Raw genomic sequence first — 18,551 nt, 5'->3', positions numbered from 1 at the left:
TTTACTTTGCTGATAAAACATGTGCATGAGCCTATGAGACTTTTGGCCTTGATCTTGGCACCCTTTTATTAAAAAGTCACATAGTTGATGATTGTTACACCAGTTAAAAAGCAAATAACAGCCACTCCTTCATAGCATAATTATTTATCTACACATTGTTCTATCCACCTTCATTAATTAAACAAAGGGCTTTCCTATTAGACATGGCATCACACAGAATAGAGATACAGTAACAGTTACAGCAACCAGCAGTTTACTGACAAAATAATAAAACAGGTGCAAATACAGAAAAAAAAGGACAAAAAAACTAACACAGGAAAATAAAAAGTCTGTTCATCTCAAATGTCTCCCCATGTTCTTAGATGTACAGTAAATGAGGTAAACAGTTTCCACAATGCAGCACAGCATTACTTAAGGATACCAACATTTTATACCTCAAGTCCACTTATAAATCAACATTTGCTGATTCTCAGGAAAATCTTCATACAGTAAATCTGGTCAGTACTGTAAAAATAGGGGTGAAATCTTTTTAAATGAACTTGTAAACAAATGTGAATCACAGTTAACTGGGGAAAGGCCAACGTGTTCACTGAAAACAACACACAGAGGAGCAGTACACAGCCCCAGAATGACAACATATTTATGTTGGGCCCATTTCAAAAGTGTCATAATACAATGTTCATTTCAGGAGAGACTGTCATTATCCTTCGTATTGTCTTTTCCACCGAGACTGGACATTGGATCAAATACTACATGAGGATAGTGTCAATTCATGATGGCATGTACAGTTTTAAATTTAATTTCTATTATTCATGATTCACTAATGAATGTTGATAAACTTGATTAAAAACAGCCAAGTCCAGCTAACATTTAAAGAGGTCACGGTATATTTTAAAACCTAACAACTTCGAAACCTGATATTTACAACTGAATAAAATGTGAAATATGTAATCTCCCCCAAACACTATTTCACATGATTTCATGATAGTGTTACATAAGTGTTACGTAAGTCTGGCTGTAACATACATGATAATGAAACCCAACTATCTGTCCTGCGCCCATCAGGGTTCAAGGCCAAAACATAGAAAATGTCAACTGCTGAGGGGTAGGGCAGGTTTTATGCTAGTGGTCCACCGTGAGTAACTGTTCTCCGTTTTTTTCAAAGTGTGTTGTGGGTTTCACTGCCAACCCAGCTGGGGGTGCAGGCCTGGCTGGAGGGGGAAGGGGTTCCCTGGTCCTGGAGGGTAATTGGCGAAACTATTGGGAGGGAAGTTCTCTAGAGATGCGGGATGACCCTGAAACAAGACAAAGAAACGGGTTTATTACCAGGTAGGTTGACACGTACAGTACGAGGTATTTGACTTGGTGTTGTGGAACATACATAAAATTAAAACAAACATTTAAAAACACAGATAGAACTATTTTAAGAACACTATAATAACATTAAAAAATAAGAAAAATATTAAAATCAAAATAAAGCAGTATTTACATTGAAATATAATGGAATAAAATATGTGCAGTAAAAAAAACAATATTGTCAACATTGTGTGCATTAATGTAATGCATAGAGTCTGCATTGTGGCTGAGGTGAAGTGTCAGTGGGGGGGGGCTGTGTGTGTGTGTGTGTGTGTGTGTGTGTGTGTGTGTGTGTGTGTGTGTGTGTGTGTGTGTGTGTGTGTGTGTGTGTGTGTGTGTGTGTGTGTGTGTGTGTGTGTGTGTGTGTGTGTGTGTGTGTGTGTGTGTGTGTGTACAGTGGGGCAAAAAAAAAGTATTTAGTCAGCCACCAATTGTGCAAGTTCTCCCACTTAAAAAGATGAGAGGCCTGTAATTTTCATCCTAGGTATACCTCAACTATGAGAGACAAAATGAAAAAAAAAAAATCCAGAAAATCACATTGTCTGATTTTTAAAGAATTTACTTGCAAATTATGGTGGATAATATGTATTTGGTCACCTACAAATAAGCAAGATTTCTGGCTCTCACAGACCTGTAACTTCTTCTTTAAGAGCCTCCTCTGTCCTCCACTTGTTAACTGTATTAATGGCACCTGTTTGAACTCGTTATCTGTATAAAAGACACCTGTCCACAACCTCAAACAGTCACACTCCAAACTCCACTATGGCCAAGACCAAAGAGCTGTCAAAGGACACCAGAAACAAAATTGTAGACCTGCACCAGGCTGGGAAGACTGAATCTGCAATAGGTAAGCAGCTTGGTGTGAAGAAATCAACTGTGGGAGCAATTATTAGAAAATGGAAGACATACAAGCCCACTGATAATCTCCCTCGATCTGGGGCTCCACGCAAGATCTCATCCCGTGGGGTCAAAATGATCACAAGAACAGTGAGCAAAAATCCCAGAACCACACGGGGGGACCTAGCCAATGACCTGCAGAGAGCTGGGACCAAAGTAACAAAGGCTACCATCAGTAACACACTACGCCGCCAGGGACTCAAATCCTGCAGTGCCAGACGTGTCCCCCTGCTTAAGCCAGTACATGTCCAGCCCCGTCTGAAGTTTGCTAGAGAGCATTTAGATGATCCAGAAGAGGATTGGGAGAATGTCATATGGTCAGATGAAACCAAAATAGAACTTTTTGTTAAAAACTCAACTAGACGTGTTTGGAGGAGAAAGAATGCTGAGTTGCATCCAAAGAACACCATACCTACTGTGAAACATGGGGGTGGAAACATCATGCTTTGGGGCTGTTTTTCTGCAAAGGGACCAGGACGACTGATCCGTGTAAAGGAAAGAATGAATGGGGCCATGTATCGTGAGATTTTGAGTGACAACCTCCTTCCATCACCAAGGGCATTGAAGATGAAACGTGGCTGGGTCTTTCAGCATGACAATGATCCCAAACACACCGCCCGGGCAACGAAGGAGTGGCTTCGTAAGAAGCATTTCAAGGTCCTGGAGTGGCCTAGCCAGTCTCCAGATCTCAACCCCATAGAAAATCTTTGGAGGGAGTTGAAAGTCCGTGTTGCCCAGCGACAGCCCCAAAACATCACTGCTCTAGAGGAGATCTGCATGGAGGAATGGGCCAAAATACCAGCAACAGTGTGTGGAAACCTTGTGAAGACTTACAGAAAACGTTTGACCTCTGTCATTGCCAACAAAGGGTATATAACAAAGTATTGAGATGAACTTTTGTTATTTACCAAATACTTATTTTCCACAATAATTTACAAATAAAGTCTTTAAAAATCAGACAATGTGTTTTTCTGGATTTTTTTTTTCTCATTTTGTCTCTCATAGTTGAGGTATACCTAGGATGAAAATTACAGGCCTATCTCATCTTTTTAAGTGGGAGAACTTGCAGAGTTGGTGGCTGACTAAATACTTTTTTGCCCCACTGTATGTATACCTGTAGCAGGGCAGACTGCATGGCTTGGTTGTGGAGGCCACTGAGGCCAGCAGGAGAGGCAGAGGGAGAGAAGCCCGGCATCCCGGGGAAGGACAGCAGGCTGGGGAACCCGCTGCTGCCTGGAGGCTGGAGCCCGCTGCTCAACCTGTGACACGCAGGATCATTACTGCCAGGCTCTACATTGTTATCTTAATTACACTATGCCACATTGATCTGTATTGACTGGGTTTTACAACAACACAATACTTACAGTTCTTACATATCTATACTAAACATCCTAGTAAATCGGGAACATTAAAGGTGAGTATGGGATGCTAAAACTGATCTCTTGTTGATCTGGAAAGGCACTTTTTCTAGGACTAAATCTATATCACTCTCGATTATATAAATATTTATCACCGCATTGAACCGTATTTAATTTTGTCTTAATGAACATTATTTAATTTCATATTCTGTTCTTGAACATATCATATTCTATTTACACGTATATAGACTTTCTTTATTGGTATTTTTGTATTATATTATATATGTTGCATTGTTTGAGGAGCTCGGGTCAGAAGAATTTCATTGCCATTTCTACACTGTAGATTATGTGCACATGACAATAAAACCTTTGAATCTTGAATATTTAACAATAAGGCTAAAGCTTAGCCTTTAAATTAGCTGAGCACAAACACTTGAAACAGCCAGGCTACGTCCAACTGCAGCAAATTCTCTCTCGCAGCCCCTCTAAAGCTTACCAGTTAACTATTTTATTCAGGTTTGTATAATACCCACAAAATGTAAACTGGTTGTGTTATACATATGAGTGGATACTTTTTCTTACACACTACATACTATATAAATGTATCAATCAATCAATCAATCAACCAATCAATCAATCAAACAAACAAACAAAGAAACTAGTGAACAGGTGGGAAAGAGTTACATACATATTTTAAATGTGTGTTAATGTGTTTATATTTCTCTTGCTTTCATTTACCTGCTTTCTAATTTAATGATCTTGAAAAAAAGCCACCGCCTACCTCTTATGTGCATGAAATGTCAACATCAGGTGAGGCTCAAGTTTGTGTAACACTTGTACCTTGGCAAGATAATATACTAAATATATGGCCTGGATGGAACAATTTCTCTGAGACACAAACCAAAGTCTAGGCTAAGTGGACTTTGCACTGTTTCCACTTAGAACACGTTAAGTGGAACATCTATCTACATTTATGACGTCCTTTTGCAACCGCTTACCAAACTAAGTGGAAATTATCTAAAAAAAGAATTCTGACTAGAAACTTGGTTACTGGGAATTAAGAAACGTTATGGGACTAATGGACCAGCTAGCACAGTTTTCTAACACAGAATAACATTATTAGTCAGTTGAAACTGTGACATTTTCATGTAGGCTTGATTCATAAATTAGTAGTGGTGCACGATAATTATCGGCCCGATAATTATCGGTCCGATATTAGGAATTATGACGTCATCCCGATAAACCCGATAAAAGTATTAATAGCCCCGATAATATACAATATATTTTTGGGGTAAAAAAAAAGAAAAATACTGCGGTGTGGGTGGATTGGGATGAGGGGCGCTTGTTTTTCACTCGGCTCTTCCCGTTTTGCCAGTACTGTGGTATTAGTCAGTGGTTTAGGAAGAGAGGAGTTTTTCACAAATCCAGCGCTCCCTAACTCATGCCTGGCTGTGACGTAAATGGTGTGCGGCCGTGAAGCCAGGACACAGTAAACAAACATGTCGTCGGTAGTATGGGACTATTTCAAAGTTTCAGAGTTAGATAGTTCGCTTGCTATTTGTATTAACAAATGCAATGCAGAAGTTCCACGAGGAGGGAAAAAGCAACGAGCTATAATACTTCCAACCTGATTAGTCACCTGAAACATCGCCATCGCTACGATGGTGTTGTACGAAGACGCCTGCGCTGCTAAACTAGCGGCGAATTCAAAGCCAGCTGCAAAGGCACCGGGGCTTTTTATTTGGGAAAATAAATGGTCACTTTGAAGAGTCAAAACTGTTCTTGGCTTTGTTTGGTTCATAGTAGCAATGCTCATGTCATTTGCTCACTACTAGTCTTTTTTTTACCACCAGGTGTGCAAAAACTACAGGTACATTTAATATATATATATATAATATTATTATCGGTTATCGGTATCGGTCTTGAGAAGCAGGAAGGTATCGGTTTCAAAAAACCAATATCGTGCATCCCTATATATTATAATATTAAAGGTCTCCTATCATGCAAAATGCACTTTGTTATGTCTTTTATACATAAATGTGTCCCCGGAGTGTCAAGGAACCTCTCTCTTTTCATCCGTACCAAAATCTAAAAAAATTGGGGTACAACAGAGCTGATCCAGATTTGTGGCCGATATGACGTAATATCGGAAATGTGGGCTGGCTTAAAGTTTACGCCAAGGCCCTATCAGAAATGTTGCTATCAGAAACAATGCGTGACGTGTTTTGGACGTGATATGGTCTTTGTTTACATTAGCAAGCATTGCTAACACTCAGAGCTAACCTGTACTGGAGAGAGTATGTGTAAAAAAAGCAGGAAATAAAAAGGAACCCATCTTGTGGTAAACCCGCAAGAGAAAAAATCCTTGATGCGGTTTTGAACATGATATGGCGTTTAATCACGGCAGCATTTAGCTGAGTATCTTGGTAGAATTCTCCCGCTATTTTTTTTTTTTTTTTTAAGCTACGGACTCAAAATCAGCAGTTCTCTAACAGGGCTGAAATAGAGGGGTATGCTGTCTGGCTAGAATGGTTGATCAGTTTGGTATTTTGAGCAAAACACTTCAGAGACATGTTTTTTTTCTATATTTTTCTATATCTGAGACCTATAATATAGGCCTAAAAATAGTATAATAGGAGACCTTTAAGGTCAAATCAAGAGGTTATTTTAGCTATCCACATAACATGGCTTCAGTGCAGTAAAGTGTTTAAAGGTTCACTGACCCAGGCTGGAAGTTGGAGCTGAAAGCAGACGCAAAGCCTGGTAAAACCGGCGATGATGATGGAATTCCAGCTGCGGCTGCTGCTGACGCTACTGAAGAGGCCGAGGCCCCCTGCAGTCCCATGAATGAAGACAACACAGGGCTCCCAGCACCGTGCCCTCCTGAAACCCCCAACCCTGGGTAGCCAGCGGGGCTATGACCGGGCGGAAGGCCTGGGAACATAGAGGTGGCAGAGGTGAGGCCCAGACCGAAAGGGGACCCTCCACCGGGGGCAACGTTGTGAGCCAGGCTTTGGTACATGGAGGCTTGTTGATGGTTAGACATGTTGGAGCTGGGAGGCATGGATGAAGGCATGGAGGAAGGAGGGAGTGAGGGGAAGTGGGACAGGCCAGGATAATGAGAGGGTGCTTGGCTGGAGGACAGGGCTTGGAGGCCGGAGAGAGCTACTGCATTAGCGAGTGATACTTGAGGAGAACCCGAGGGGTGGGAAAGACCAAAGGAACGGGCCAGGGCCGCCTGCGCAGAACCTGGAACCACAAGAGAGCTCACAGACGGGGTGCCGGAGCGGGAGGTGCCCTTGAAGGCAGAGTGCACAGGGCTGTTGCTGCCACTGTTGCTTCCCCCAGTGTGTCTGTTCAGGACCCCCGCCTGCATGATAGCAGCCTGAATCTGTGCAGAGTGAGCCGGAGAGGGTTTGGGACTGAGGCCTTGGGAGGAATTGCTCGGATGAACTGGAGTGGAGGGTCCAGAGGGCGTGTAACTTCGGATCACTGACCCAGAGGGATTACCTGCTTGTAGGTGCATGCCAGGGTGGCCGAGTCCCGACTGGTGATCTGCAGACTGAGAAAACGCTCTCTGCTGAGTCGAGCCCATGGAGTTCGTCTGGGATAATGGGTCGGGGGCGCCACGGGAGGCTGGGGTGCCCGGTCGGGAAATGGCGTGGAAGGGGGAAGGGGAGTAGCTCCTGCCGGGGACAGGGGTTCCACAAGGAGTGCCTGAAGGGGTGTGGGCTTTAATGACAGATGAAGGTGTAGGTGTAGAATGGCCGCTGGGGGTCTGAGGACCGGCTTTGATCACAGATGGGGATGGAGCAGGCGAGAGAGAGGGGACATTAGGGTTGTGAGAGGGCACCATGCCGGGGAACACTGGTGTGATAGGAGTCGTGGGAGGAGGCTGAGCAGGAGAAGCCTGATGTGGGTTAGGGGTTGAAGGCGTGGACCCATGAGGAATGAGGAGGGGCCCGCTTTTGACTCCAGGTGTGGTGTGCAGAGGATTGCCTGGCTTGGCGTAACCTGGAGGGAGAAAAAGATCAGAGTTAGCGAGGAAGTCTTTTAAAATAATGCCTTCTTGTATCTGACATAGTCAAAACTGAAATACAAAATGAAAACACGGTTTGATTTAATAATCTTTGCTTTTAATTTCTGATGTAGCGTTATTTTTTCATTCCAAAAGAAAGAGGGAATATGTTCAAAACCAACAAACTTTCGTAGAAGAAGCAATCCACTCACATCTTAAAAAAGAGGAGACACACAGCAGGAGAGGAATAGCCAAAGAGAGCAAGCCTGCATGTATGCCAACACTGCTACTGACATTTGTAAACTTCAAACCACGTATCTCCCCAAAGGCCCTGAAAGATGCATTTCAACTGTGAAAACTGATGAGAGAGTGCGTTCAAAAACAAATGTCAACCCAAGCGATGCATGTTAAATGCCAGCACATAGCGATGATTCAAGAAAAAAAAGATTAAGGACATTAGTTTGAAGCTATTCCCAGTCCAGGCGCCCACAGACTCATCCCAGTTTACTAAAGCATACTCTACACCGACTGACCAGAAAACAGTTTTTGACCACGGTTATAGATATTTGTTTGAAGATATCATCCTGTGATGTTGTGTGATATACAGTAATGTAGTTCCATTGAGTTGTAATAAGCCAAAATCCCCCTAAATATAAAGAGATATAAACGATGTATGGTGCGAAGGGGGTTTACTTTTCTGGTCACTCAGTGTACTCCAGAAGTAAGAAGCACATTCTCTATCAGATCATCGCTTTTCAACACTTGAGAAATGCAGATAAGCAGCATGCCAGCTAGTTGGGCAGCAAGCTTCAAAGAGTGCTTATTTTTCTGTCACACACACACAAGCTTCTATCGAATCATACCTGCTACTTTGTGGGTAGAGTTGTAGGAGGGAGGGGCCACGCTGGATGTTATAACCCCTCCCATAGAAAGAAGGCCTGCGTTGTTGTACGCACCTGAGTAGCAGTTGCAAATATTAACAGCATCCACCACACACAGCTGTAGTAATCACACACAACACACCTTACTACCTGAACCACAACAAAAAGTCTTATTGGAACTCAAACCACTCGAAGCAGCATAATGAGTTCCTCCTGTATCTAACATATCTGTGTTATCAGACAACTTGCAAACAGTGATCGATTACAGGGTGGGGCGGGAGAAGGTAGGCATTAGGGTGTGTGAGTGGGTATTTTCTTACTTGGTGCGATGGTGGCATGTGGGCGGCACGGGGGTATAGGGTATGGCACAGGCCGATGAGGGTTGTAGGTCGATGGAAACTAGAAAAAATATAAGAAGAAGGAACAAAACATTTAAGTAAAGAACAACTTCTGTATCGTTCTGTGATTCCGAAATGCACGTTTTCAAAGGCGATAACAGTAACAACAAAAAAAAAGATTGAATACATTGATGATATAACGGAGTAGAAACCACAGAGTAAATGAAACATATTTCAAACCAGTGCTCTTGATGGTCACTTAAAGCTCAACAAATCAGGCATTATTATGCAACATAATGTGGTTGCTTTGTATATCATTTTCCCACAGTCCAAGCTGATTTGTATTAAGAGAAACAGAAGTTCAAACATTTCCATGCGTTCCATTTTTATATAATGAGTAACCGGATATTTGACCTTACTCATATTTACTCATTTCATTCTGTATGCATAAGCATTATTGTGCGTAGGCCCTCTATTGTACAGTCTTTAATTCAGTCCATTTACCACTCTTGCTGTCATATATCAATAGCTTATATAACCATGACTTGACATTGAGGTTGTTTTTTTTTATCAAATGAAAGCAATATAATTGGTCATGCGAGGCCTCGTCATAAGGTTTCTCTGGGGACTCCATGCCTAATTACATCATCCCAGGAGTAACCATTCTTACAGGTTTGAACGGTCCAATAATACGAGCAGAAATTCCTTTCCCCTCCATATTGTTCGAAGTGTCCTCTTTCTTCTCGCCTTCTTTCTTCACTGGGGGGATTCCCTGTGACCAACACAATATATTTTTTTAAAACACACGCAACTTTTGAGCATTATTTATTGTATCATTAGTAATCATTATTTGCCACTTTTTTGCTGTCTTCCAGTGAAAGAAATAAACTCAGTGTGTCATTTTCTACGCCACAGAGTTTTAACCTGATATCAACAATAACATTACTTCTTCAGCTTTCATATGTTATATGCACAATGTTGATAATTACAACTTTAGTTTACAGTATTCAAAGTAAAATGTAGATTACAAATCTAATTAAGATGTATTCTAAAGCCCCTAAATAAAGCATAAATGGCATCTTTAATTCATTATATGGTGGTGGCCATGCATATACTCACAGGGAATGTGCCAGTGACCAGGCTGGGTTTGCCTTTAGGGTATGGATTTCCAGGTATCATACCACAGGAGGAGATCATGGCAACAGGAGCCTTGCAGCCAACCTTGCATACCTGGGGAAACAGAGGTAGTTTTATATTAGAAAAAAAGTGTGTGTTTGGTTGTGTGTACAGCATACAATAAACATAAGATCAATATTAGAGATTAGGCATTAACACATTCTGTACTGCTATTGTAAAAGCTTAACTTTAGATTGTTTTATTGTTTTTTAATTGCATCAACTGCTTTGCCCTGTACATTTTGCTAGGCAACAGTTGTTCCTCAGGGCTTACGGGTACCAAAGGGATTCCACAAGGTATTTTTATACTAAGACACACAATTAAAAAAAACAGGGTTTCTACACACAACTTGCAAAAGTGAACTCACTTGCTCCAGTATCCTGCGAGCCCGCTTCTTCTCAGACAAGTGTATGCGAAACAGATCCTCCACAGGACGATAATTCTGAGCATCTGAAATGTTCCTGTGTGGTTCAAGAATGGGAACAAAAATAAGTAACCAATTAGTCAAACCAAAGCGGTTGATATTACAGCAAAACATTTCACTTTAAGTGTTTTAAAATCCATTGAGGGTGCTCAAATGCATTTTCAAAATGTACTCACAAAGCTATTAGTTCCAGGACAACCAGTCTGTCCTTAGAGAAGGTGAAGCAGTTCAGGATATTTGCTACTTTGGTTGTAGGGATTGCAACCATTTTCTAAAAGGCAACAGAAGATATTTAACGTTAATAATTAAACAAATACAAATCACAGAGGTGGGGATTTTAAAGAGAATATTAAACTTTCAACAGCATCATTTATATTGTTGTTCTAACAGAAATAAATGACCTCAGTTTCTTGAAAACAAATGTGTAAATGTGGAACACACATTTTGAATTAAAAACAGAAGTTACTCACATGCTGAAGAGCTTTAACTGCTTTGATCTGTGGCTCTGCCCATGAGAAATACTTCAGTATCTCCATCACCTGAAGATGTTCAAGACAGTGTTACAATGTACAATAGAGCTGTATACAGTAGGTTTAGTATGAAGTAAGTAGTACTGCGCTGCCAACTTTATTTGTCAAAAAGATATATCAACACTATGAGAAACAACTACTGCAAAAACATTGTAATGCTGTATGTATTGATATAACATAACACGCCATAACAACAACAATTGTTCCATTTACCTAATAAATACATTTTAAAGTCGACCTATAAGTAGCGTTGGTTAAATATAAGTAATAATACAGATATTAAAAAGCAGGGCACATGAGTGTTTATGAAGACTATCCTTTTATTTAATGTCTGTTTATAAGCTTTGTGACAGACGAAATAAGTGGATTTTTTACGAATGTGTGGGGACCCTATCTACCTAGTGTGGTAAAAATACTTAATAGTCAGCAAGAGGTTCTGCATGTTTCTCCTTGTATATAAAATGAGGGATAAACACCACGTGACGTTTGGACAGCTACCTGCTCACTGGAGAAATATCCATGCACCTGCTCTATGGCTTTGATCCGCTGATCAGTCAGGACGCACTGAAACACAGAGTCATACATTAACAAACAATTAAATGTTCAATTGCATAGTGTATTTGAGATAGGACACACCTTACCTTTTTTATTTCATCCAATACTATATCAAATGACTTCTTATCCATGTTTGTTGATTAAAACAAACGTTCGTTTCTTTATCAGTAAAGTTATTATACCACGCAGTTGGTAAATACAGTTTTAACAGTACAAAAGACAATATGCTTTAAGATTAAATGCATTCGGATGACTTAATACTATGTCAATGATCCAACGCTATTGATTTAAATTCATAATGCTGCAAAAGCTTAGTTCATAACATTGCATATTTGCAGTAAAACATTAGCTCCCAAATAAAGTTGCATGATCTTTACAGTCCATGTGTAAAAAACTATTTTCCACCAGCGAACAATGACTTCCAAACAACAGAGGCTGTGTCTGCAGAGCAAACCCTGTCTTCACCAGAATTGTCCGCAGCTAACAACAAGCTAGCCAGCTAAAGCTACCTTAATTCTGATCACAGCTCACGAAAAATACACTAAATAAAGCGGATTTCTTTGCACATCTGTTCATTCAGGCTTAGCTTAAATTTGATGCAAGCGATAGTTATGATGGAGATTGGAAAATTTGGAAATTCATGAACAAATTCATAATAACGCGCTAGGATAGATAGCAGCACAGATGCTCTGTAGCTTCCTCTGACAGCTGGCGCTAGTAACGTCAACACCGGGAAAGGACCCACGAGAGACTGCCTGTCTAAAAAGACGCCGAGTATCACATATTGTAAAAAAGATTACACTATTACAGCTAGTTTTGGTATTGTTATGGCTACAAGGAGTTTAGTTACATCCAACATAACCATTAAGATAATTAAACGTAACTTTTATTATTTTGATGTTCTGTTTGAGTGATTCTAATCAGGCACATTCAGGCGAGTTGTGGAAAGCGTACAGGAAGTAAACATAAAATGGTCTCGGCAAAGGAGTAGAATTAGGAATATTATCTAAAATACCAAAAATGGACCGCTTTTCGTGGTCAAATGGGCTCTTAGAAATTAACGAAACTTTGGTTATTCAGCAGCGGGGTGTCAGGCTGTATGACGGCGATGATAAGGTATACTTCTGATACAACAACACAATACCTCAAACTTACATGCAACATTGAAAAGCTTAATAATAACACACCACTTTTGATGGTGCACATTCGGTAATGATGTGCAGCTACATAGTTAAAGTCTAGGTGATCAGATATAAGTACACAATGTATTTTTTTGTCGTTGTACCAGGCTAAACTGGATGTTGGAGTGGCCTTGTTGAGCACACATCGGTTGATCTGGAGGGACGTTAAAAACCATGTAAGACAGCATTGATAGTGCGGAGAGTTTGTGCTATTGTTCATATATTTGTATTTTCACATTTGCCGACTCTCATGATGATTCACTATTTCTCCTGTCACCTGTAGGAATGCTGTATTGCCATGCCTCTGTCGCAGATTCTCTTATTTGAGGAGCAGGCTGCAGGGATAGGAAAGAGGTGAGTGTCAGGAAGTATATTGTGTGGTTTCTATCAGCAGAATTGAGAAGTATTGTTTAAGTAATTCATTAAGAATAAGCACATTTTACGTGTTTTGTGTTTTCTTACCGCAAAGGTCACCTATTATGCAAAATCCACTTTGTCATGTCTTTTATACATAAACATGTGTCCCCTCTGTGTAAAGAGACTCTGAAAGTCTCAAGAAAAAAGACCCCCTCTCTTTTTGTCCTGATCCATTTATATAAAAACCTGTCTGAAAATGAGCTGATCAGATTGTGGCTACTTTATGATGTCATAACGTTTTTTGGCTTGTGTAACCATTAGCCAATCACCAACCAAGATATGGTGTAGTTGCCATCATGTGAATTAAGTGGGGAACTTTGGTCAGGGTATAACTGATATTTGTTACTGGGTAGACTGTCATAGAATATCATAGTTTCTATAGGCCCCAGCAGTTGAAAGCTCTGGACAAACTCCATTTAGTTGGGGGAACTTGAGATAGAATACCTTTTCACTGTTAATAACAGCAACTTAAATGTAAAGGATTGAAATGGTGTATTAACTTTTGGCATATTTGATCCTTTAGTGCAAAAATAGTTATCCACCTGCAAGAAACAACTGTCAATAAGGAGCCAGGTCCCTACCAAAACAGCAAGTACTCCTTCATCAAGCTTTCATTCAAGGAACACGGGCAGATTGAGGTACTTCTATTGTTACATACTTTTTCTAACTTGTATTCACCAACGATTTATTGCATGAACTTGACTAGGTGTCATTTTCTTGCAGTTTCACAGGAGACTAACAGAGGAAATGACTCAGAAGAGATGGGAGAATACACCGGTGTCACAACCCATCTCCGCAGGAACTAGCTCACAGGTAAGAAGCCCAATAAAGGCTCCTTTTTAATCAAACTAATATATTTTCCTCTACAGTAAATGTCTTTGAGAATGTCTTTTAAGATGCTTGATAAGAATAATGTCAGTTCAAATGTTATTCCAGCTGATGGCAGTGTTGTTTCTTTATTCTTGGCCTTAAATATTCAGAACTTCTGCCTCTAACTATTTACCGATATAGGAAATTGACACATATATATATCAATAGCTTTTAGAATTAACATAAGTAGAATATACCAAAGCACGACTCGCACCGGAGTGAAGGTAAGCTTCTGTGTAGGCTGTTACTCTCTTGTAATTTCACTTGCATTCACTCATGCGTCTCCAAATTAGATTACATTAATCACATTTGTTGGATAAACACTATGAAATAGAAACAGTAGAAACTAAAATTGATGTATGTTCTCTAACAGCTGTGAACCACAATATGTTCCCTCCTCACTGTTTGACATTCCTTGTCATTTTGGGGCTTCTTTTGAATTGCCTGCATGCTTCACCAAGTATGTTTTCTTTTTTCCCTTTGTGGTAATGTAGGCGGGAAGAACGCGTGCCGTGGGTATTGTTGGCATTGAGAGGAAGATAGAGGAGAAGAGGAAAGAAACAGACAAAAACATTTGTGAGGTACTATCAACTGAAATATTTAGATATATTTAACCTGAAAGCTTCAAGTTTTGTGTTTTTCCATATTTTGACAAAAATGACTGTAAAACCATTGGAATGTATTCAAGCTGACCACAGCCACTGAGGCTGACACACGTACAGTAAGGCATCTCAAAAGTTACACAACTGCTGTAAGATACACTTTATGTGTGTATTACATACAATAAAGATCAAATAAAGGCTATTTTTAGCTTTTTAAAAGATTTGACACGGAAAATAAATGTGGGTTTACAGACAATTTAGTTGCATTATTAGCTAGAGGAGAGGTGGGATTGCTCTGGAATTATATTCAAATGATATCTGTAGCCATAAAGTGTTGTTGTTAATTTAATTATTAACATTTTTTAGCACTATAAGCAATTTAGTCTCTTTTTTCCAGGCTTTTGAGGACCTCAGTAAGCTGATGGTGAAGGTAACGAATGCTCTCATTTTGTATGTTCACCTTCCCTCTAGCATCATTTCTTACAAAATATAATAATAAAAGTATTCTCAAATGTAATCCATTATACTATATGATCATTTAAACATCTTAACCATTGATATCTCTGTTAAGCTCATATACTGACATGTGGTGGGTTTTGAATGTCTAACAGGCCAAAGAGATGGTGGAGCTGTCCAGATCTATCGCCAACAAGATCAAAGACAAGCAGGGAGACATTTCAGAAGACGAGGTAAGAGCTCGACCAACGTAATCACACACAGAAACTGGAGGACAATGGACGTGGTTTCAAATGACTGTACGTTCAGCAATAGTTAAAACATCTTCGTATTACTCTCGAACCTCACTGGAAGATTTTAAACAAGTGATCAATATATTATACAATAGTTCTCGGTTATATACAAAACATGTCTCTGAAGTGTTTGGCTCGAAATACCAAACAGATCAGAATATCTTTACACATATACATTTTTGCACAATAGGTGACCTTTAACTGTTATGTTTTTCTTTATAGACGATACGGTTCAAGTCCTACCTGCTCAGCATGGGTATTGCCAACCCTGTTACCAGAGAAACGTGTGGGACGGGTACACATTACCATATGCAGCTGGCTAAGCAGCTGGGAGATATGCTCCAGGCCCCTCTAGAGGTAGGTGTGAATGTGTGTGTGTCACGTTTTTTCACATCTATACTGGCTTATATCAAACACTGTTTACAATTCGATGTATGTTTCCCTCTGTTTCTACCACTCTGTCCTCTCTCAGGAGCGTGGCGGTATGATGGCTCTCACTGAGGTGTACTGTCTCGTAAACCGCGCCAGAGGGATGGAGGTAAACTCAATTTACTACAGATCAAACTTGAGTGGGCATGTCCATTCTGGTTGAACTGGTGATACACAACATTGCAACCTATACATTCATGCTACACACAAATAATCTTTGGTAGCCTGTCAGAAACTGAGGTTACTTTTCTTTCTCTTTGCACAGCTTTTATCCCCAGAAGATTTGGTAAACGCGTGCAAGATGTTTGAGTCGTTGAAGCTACCGTTGAGGTGAGCATTGTTTGTCTTTGTGCGCACTTGTATACATTCCTTCATGTATAGACCAGCTTCTGGGATTATTATAGGCATACAAGGCAGGGTGTTGGCGCCTGCCTCACAAAGTCCAGACTTTTCCTGCCTGGCTTCCTGTTGTTGGAAGTATTGTCCAGCCCTTTGTGACTGTCATTTCCTGTCAGTACCCAGGGTTTCCAAAAGGAACTCTGACCTGTTTCTCCAACAGGCTGGTGCTAATGACCCCAGACTGGCTGCTTTTCTTAAGTTCGCTATTTTAGTTTCATTGAAATGAATTCAGTATAAATCTGTCTTCATCTCACATTTTCCTCCGTGCATTTTGTCTTGTTTGAAGGCTACGTGTGTTTGACAGTGGTGTGATGGTGGTCCAGCTGCAGTCTCACAGCGAAGAGGAAATGATCGCCTCAGCACTGGACAATGTAAGCTTCACAGTTACAAACACTATTGACTTTTGACTGATCAAGCAGACTGCTGTCTTAGATGCACACTACCAGTCAAAAGTTTGGACACACCTTCTCATTCAAAGTTTTTTTATTTATCTTTGCTGGTGACACTGTTCAAAACATTCAAGGCACACTTAACCAGCATGGCTGCCACAGCATTCTGAAGTAGCCAACAAAATATAAATCATATTCTGGATTTTTTTTAACATTTGTTTTGTTAACTAGATAATTCCATATGTGTTCTTTCATAGTTTTGATGTCTTCAGTCTTAATCTAGGTCTTAAGTAGAACAAATATATAATAAACAAAAACCATTGAATGAGAAGGTGTGTCCAAACTTTTGACTGGTTCTGTAAATATATTTTAAATATGGAGCAAACACTTTTAGGTTTTAAAGTTTTGTGATGAATTCCCTCTCTTATGTCATCATCTCTCCCGTGTTCAGGTGACCGACAAAGGCTCTTTGACAGCAGAGGAGTTTGCAAAGCTCTTGGGTCTCTCTGTTCTTCTGTCTAAAGAGCGGTAAGTGAATAACTGTCTGTCTGTTACGGTACATACAATTGTTAAACAAAGAAAAGATTCACTGTTTCCTCATTTTATTGTTCATTATTGCTTTCAACCACTCATGTTTTTTTCTTCTTCGTGTCTTTGTGTCCCCTCTTCATCTTCAGATTGTTGCTGGCTGAAAAGGTGGGCCACCTCTGTCGAGATGACTCTGTGGAGGGTCTGAGATTCTACCCAAATCTCTTTTCAACGGCTTAGAGTTATTATAGCTAAGATAGAAAAACATATCTTCAACTGGGCTACACTTTATTTGCTGGTTGGCTGATGGTGGCTACAGCGGCAGAGTGTATTTAGTCGTTGTTTTTTAAACGGTTGTAGTTCCGTTAGTGCTATATTACAATCCACTGTAGAACAAGCTCTTTTCTATAGGTCTAAGAGCCGATAAGGGGGTAAAGAATTCTGCAAATAAATACTGAACATGCAGAAAAGTGTTCCCAAATTGCTTTGCTTGATGGAGTGACCATCACGTGGGAAAATTGGCTTACTGGAATATACACTGTGCATTTTGTCACAGAGCTCATACCTTGTTTAAAAAAACTGTTTTCAGAATTCTAAATAAAATGTATTGTTATAAATAATTACGTAATGAAGCATCCGTCTCATCTTCTGAGAGCGGAGAGAACATGCACAGATTCATTTGAATACCCTACCATGACATCCTTTATCTTGTTTTAGTCTCTCAGTCTTGTCCATAAAAAGCATTCTATTTATTTTTTCTCTTGTCAAACTTTAATTTAATCTAAATTAATCTAGACTACATCCAAGAAAAGACCAAGATAAGATGCCTGATCTGCTGCCAGTTTGATTCACAGCCAATGAATCCCTTCAACTGCAGAAGTTATCTAAATAAATCCCACTTGATTTTAGTTACTTGTCTAAATGTCGAAACTTTACTTTCTGTTGGGAGTGATACCTCCATTCTTGTTTTTCAATCTTTGTCCCTGGAAGGCTTGTTCTTTGGTCCTATTGTGAACTGAGCTGAAGATTAAAGGGGGATCCATCGCAAAAGAAACTTCCTGTTTTCGCCGACTGTCTGGAGAAAATGAAGGTCTGCAGCTGATTAGATTACCCTGACATGCTGTTCATATATTGATAGAGCTGAAATGTAATTGTTTTCAAGGAAGCTGACCTGAGGCACTTCTGAATACAATAATTAGGGACTCGTGTACGACATTGACACCGTTTCTCTAAACAAAATAGGTCCTGTTTGTCCATGCTAAAATTAATTTACTCAATGATGCATTTTTAAGTTAATCAATATGCTGATTGGCTATCTGAACAAATCATGGTTTTCTTTCATCTGTGGTTTAAAGAAGGAAAACTCTTCACTCGTCTGTATAGGGGGAAGTTCATCTGATTTTGTGAGATGAATAATTCTGTTTAGTATCGTGACTGCATGTGTACAAAGATTA

General features: G+C 39.9%; 2 protein-coding genes across 3 annotated transcripts; one reads left to right on the top strand and one right to left on the bottom strand.

Moving 5' to 3' along the window:
- Positions 1-34: 34 nt before the first annotated feature.
- Positions 35-12,312, bottom strand: proser1 (proline and serine rich 1). Of its 2 annotated transcripts, XM_079651539.1 has the most exons (12): positions 11,620-12,304; positions 11,477-11,542; positions 10,919-10,987; positions 10,625-10,719; positions 10,392-10,485; positions 9,968-10,078; positions 9,519-9,620; positions 8,831-8,909; positions 8,493-8,585; positions 6,335-7,625; positions 3,368-3,512; positions 35-1,295 (listed from the first exon to the last, which is right to left on the bottom strand). In XM_079651539.1, the coding sequence occupies exons 1-12, from the start codon at positions 11,662-11,664 to the stop codon at positions 1,179-1,181; spliced, it is 2,307 nt and encodes a 768-aa protein (XP_079507665.1). In that variant the 5' UTR covers positions 11,665-12,304; the 3' UTR covers positions 35-1,178. The 2 variants fall into 2 exon arrangements, with proteins under 2 accessions (XP_079507665.1, XP_079507666.1); XM_079651540.1 differs by lacking the exon at positions 8,493-8,585 and having other exon boundaries at positions 11,620-12,312.
- Positions 12,313-12,459: 147 nt separating this feature from the next.
- Positions 12,460-17,717, top strand: vps36 (vacuolar protein sorting 36 homolog). Its single transcript, XM_079651541.1, has 14 exons — positions 12,460-12,649; positions 12,822-12,890; positions 12,998-13,068; positions 13,655-13,769; positions 13,855-13,944; positions 14,496-14,582; positions 15,001-15,033; positions 15,215-15,292; positions 15,575-15,709; positions 15,825-15,890; positions 16,047-16,111; positions 16,467-16,551; positions 17,021-17,097; positions 17,247-17,717. The coding sequence occupies exons 1-14, from the start codon at positions 12,554-12,556 to the stop codon at positions 17,335-17,337; spliced, it is 1,158 nt and encodes a 385-aa protein (XP_079507667.1). The 5' UTR covers positions 12,460-12,553; the 3' UTR covers positions 17,338-17,717.
- The last annotated feature ends 834 nt before the right edge of the window (positions 17,718-18,551 follow it).

This window comes from Notothenia rossii (genome assembly GCF_949606895.1).
Source record: "Notothenia rossii genome assembly, chromosome: 9".
In the NCBI taxonomy this organism is placed as follows: domain Eukaryota; kingdom Metazoa; phylum Chordata; class Actinopteri; order Perciformes; family Nototheniidae; genus Notothenia; species Notothenia rossii.
This window is presented reverse-complemented; position numbering and strand designations above follow the sequence as displayed.

Excerpts from the sequence above, each read along its gene's own strand:
- proser1 (XM_079651539.1), bottom strand. The coding sequence starts at position 11,664 with ATGGATAAGAAGTCATTTGATATAGTATTGGATGAAATAAAAAAG. Across the intron at positions 10,486-10,624 it reads GTCCTGGAACTAATAGCTTT|GAACATTTCAGATGCTCAGA; the intron begins GTGAGTACATTT and ends TGAACCACACAG. Across the intron at positions 7,626-8,492 it reads CTCTACCCACAAAGTAGCAG|GTTACGCCAAGCCAGGCAAT; the intron begins GTATGATTCGAT and ends TTCTCCCTCCAG.
- vps36 (XM_079651541.1), top strand. The coding sequence starts at position 12,554 with ATGGACCGCTTTTCGTGGTCAAATGGGCTCTTAGAAATTAACGAAACT. Across the intron at positions 12,891-12,997 it reads GGAGGGACGTTAAAAACCAT|GAATGCTGTATTGCCATGCC; the intron begins GTAAGACAGCAT and ends TGTCACCTGTAG. Across the intron at positions 13,069-13,654 it reads GCTGCAGGGATAGGAAAGAG|TGCAAAAATAGTTATCCACC; the intron begins GTGAGTGTCAGG and ends TTGATCCTTTAG.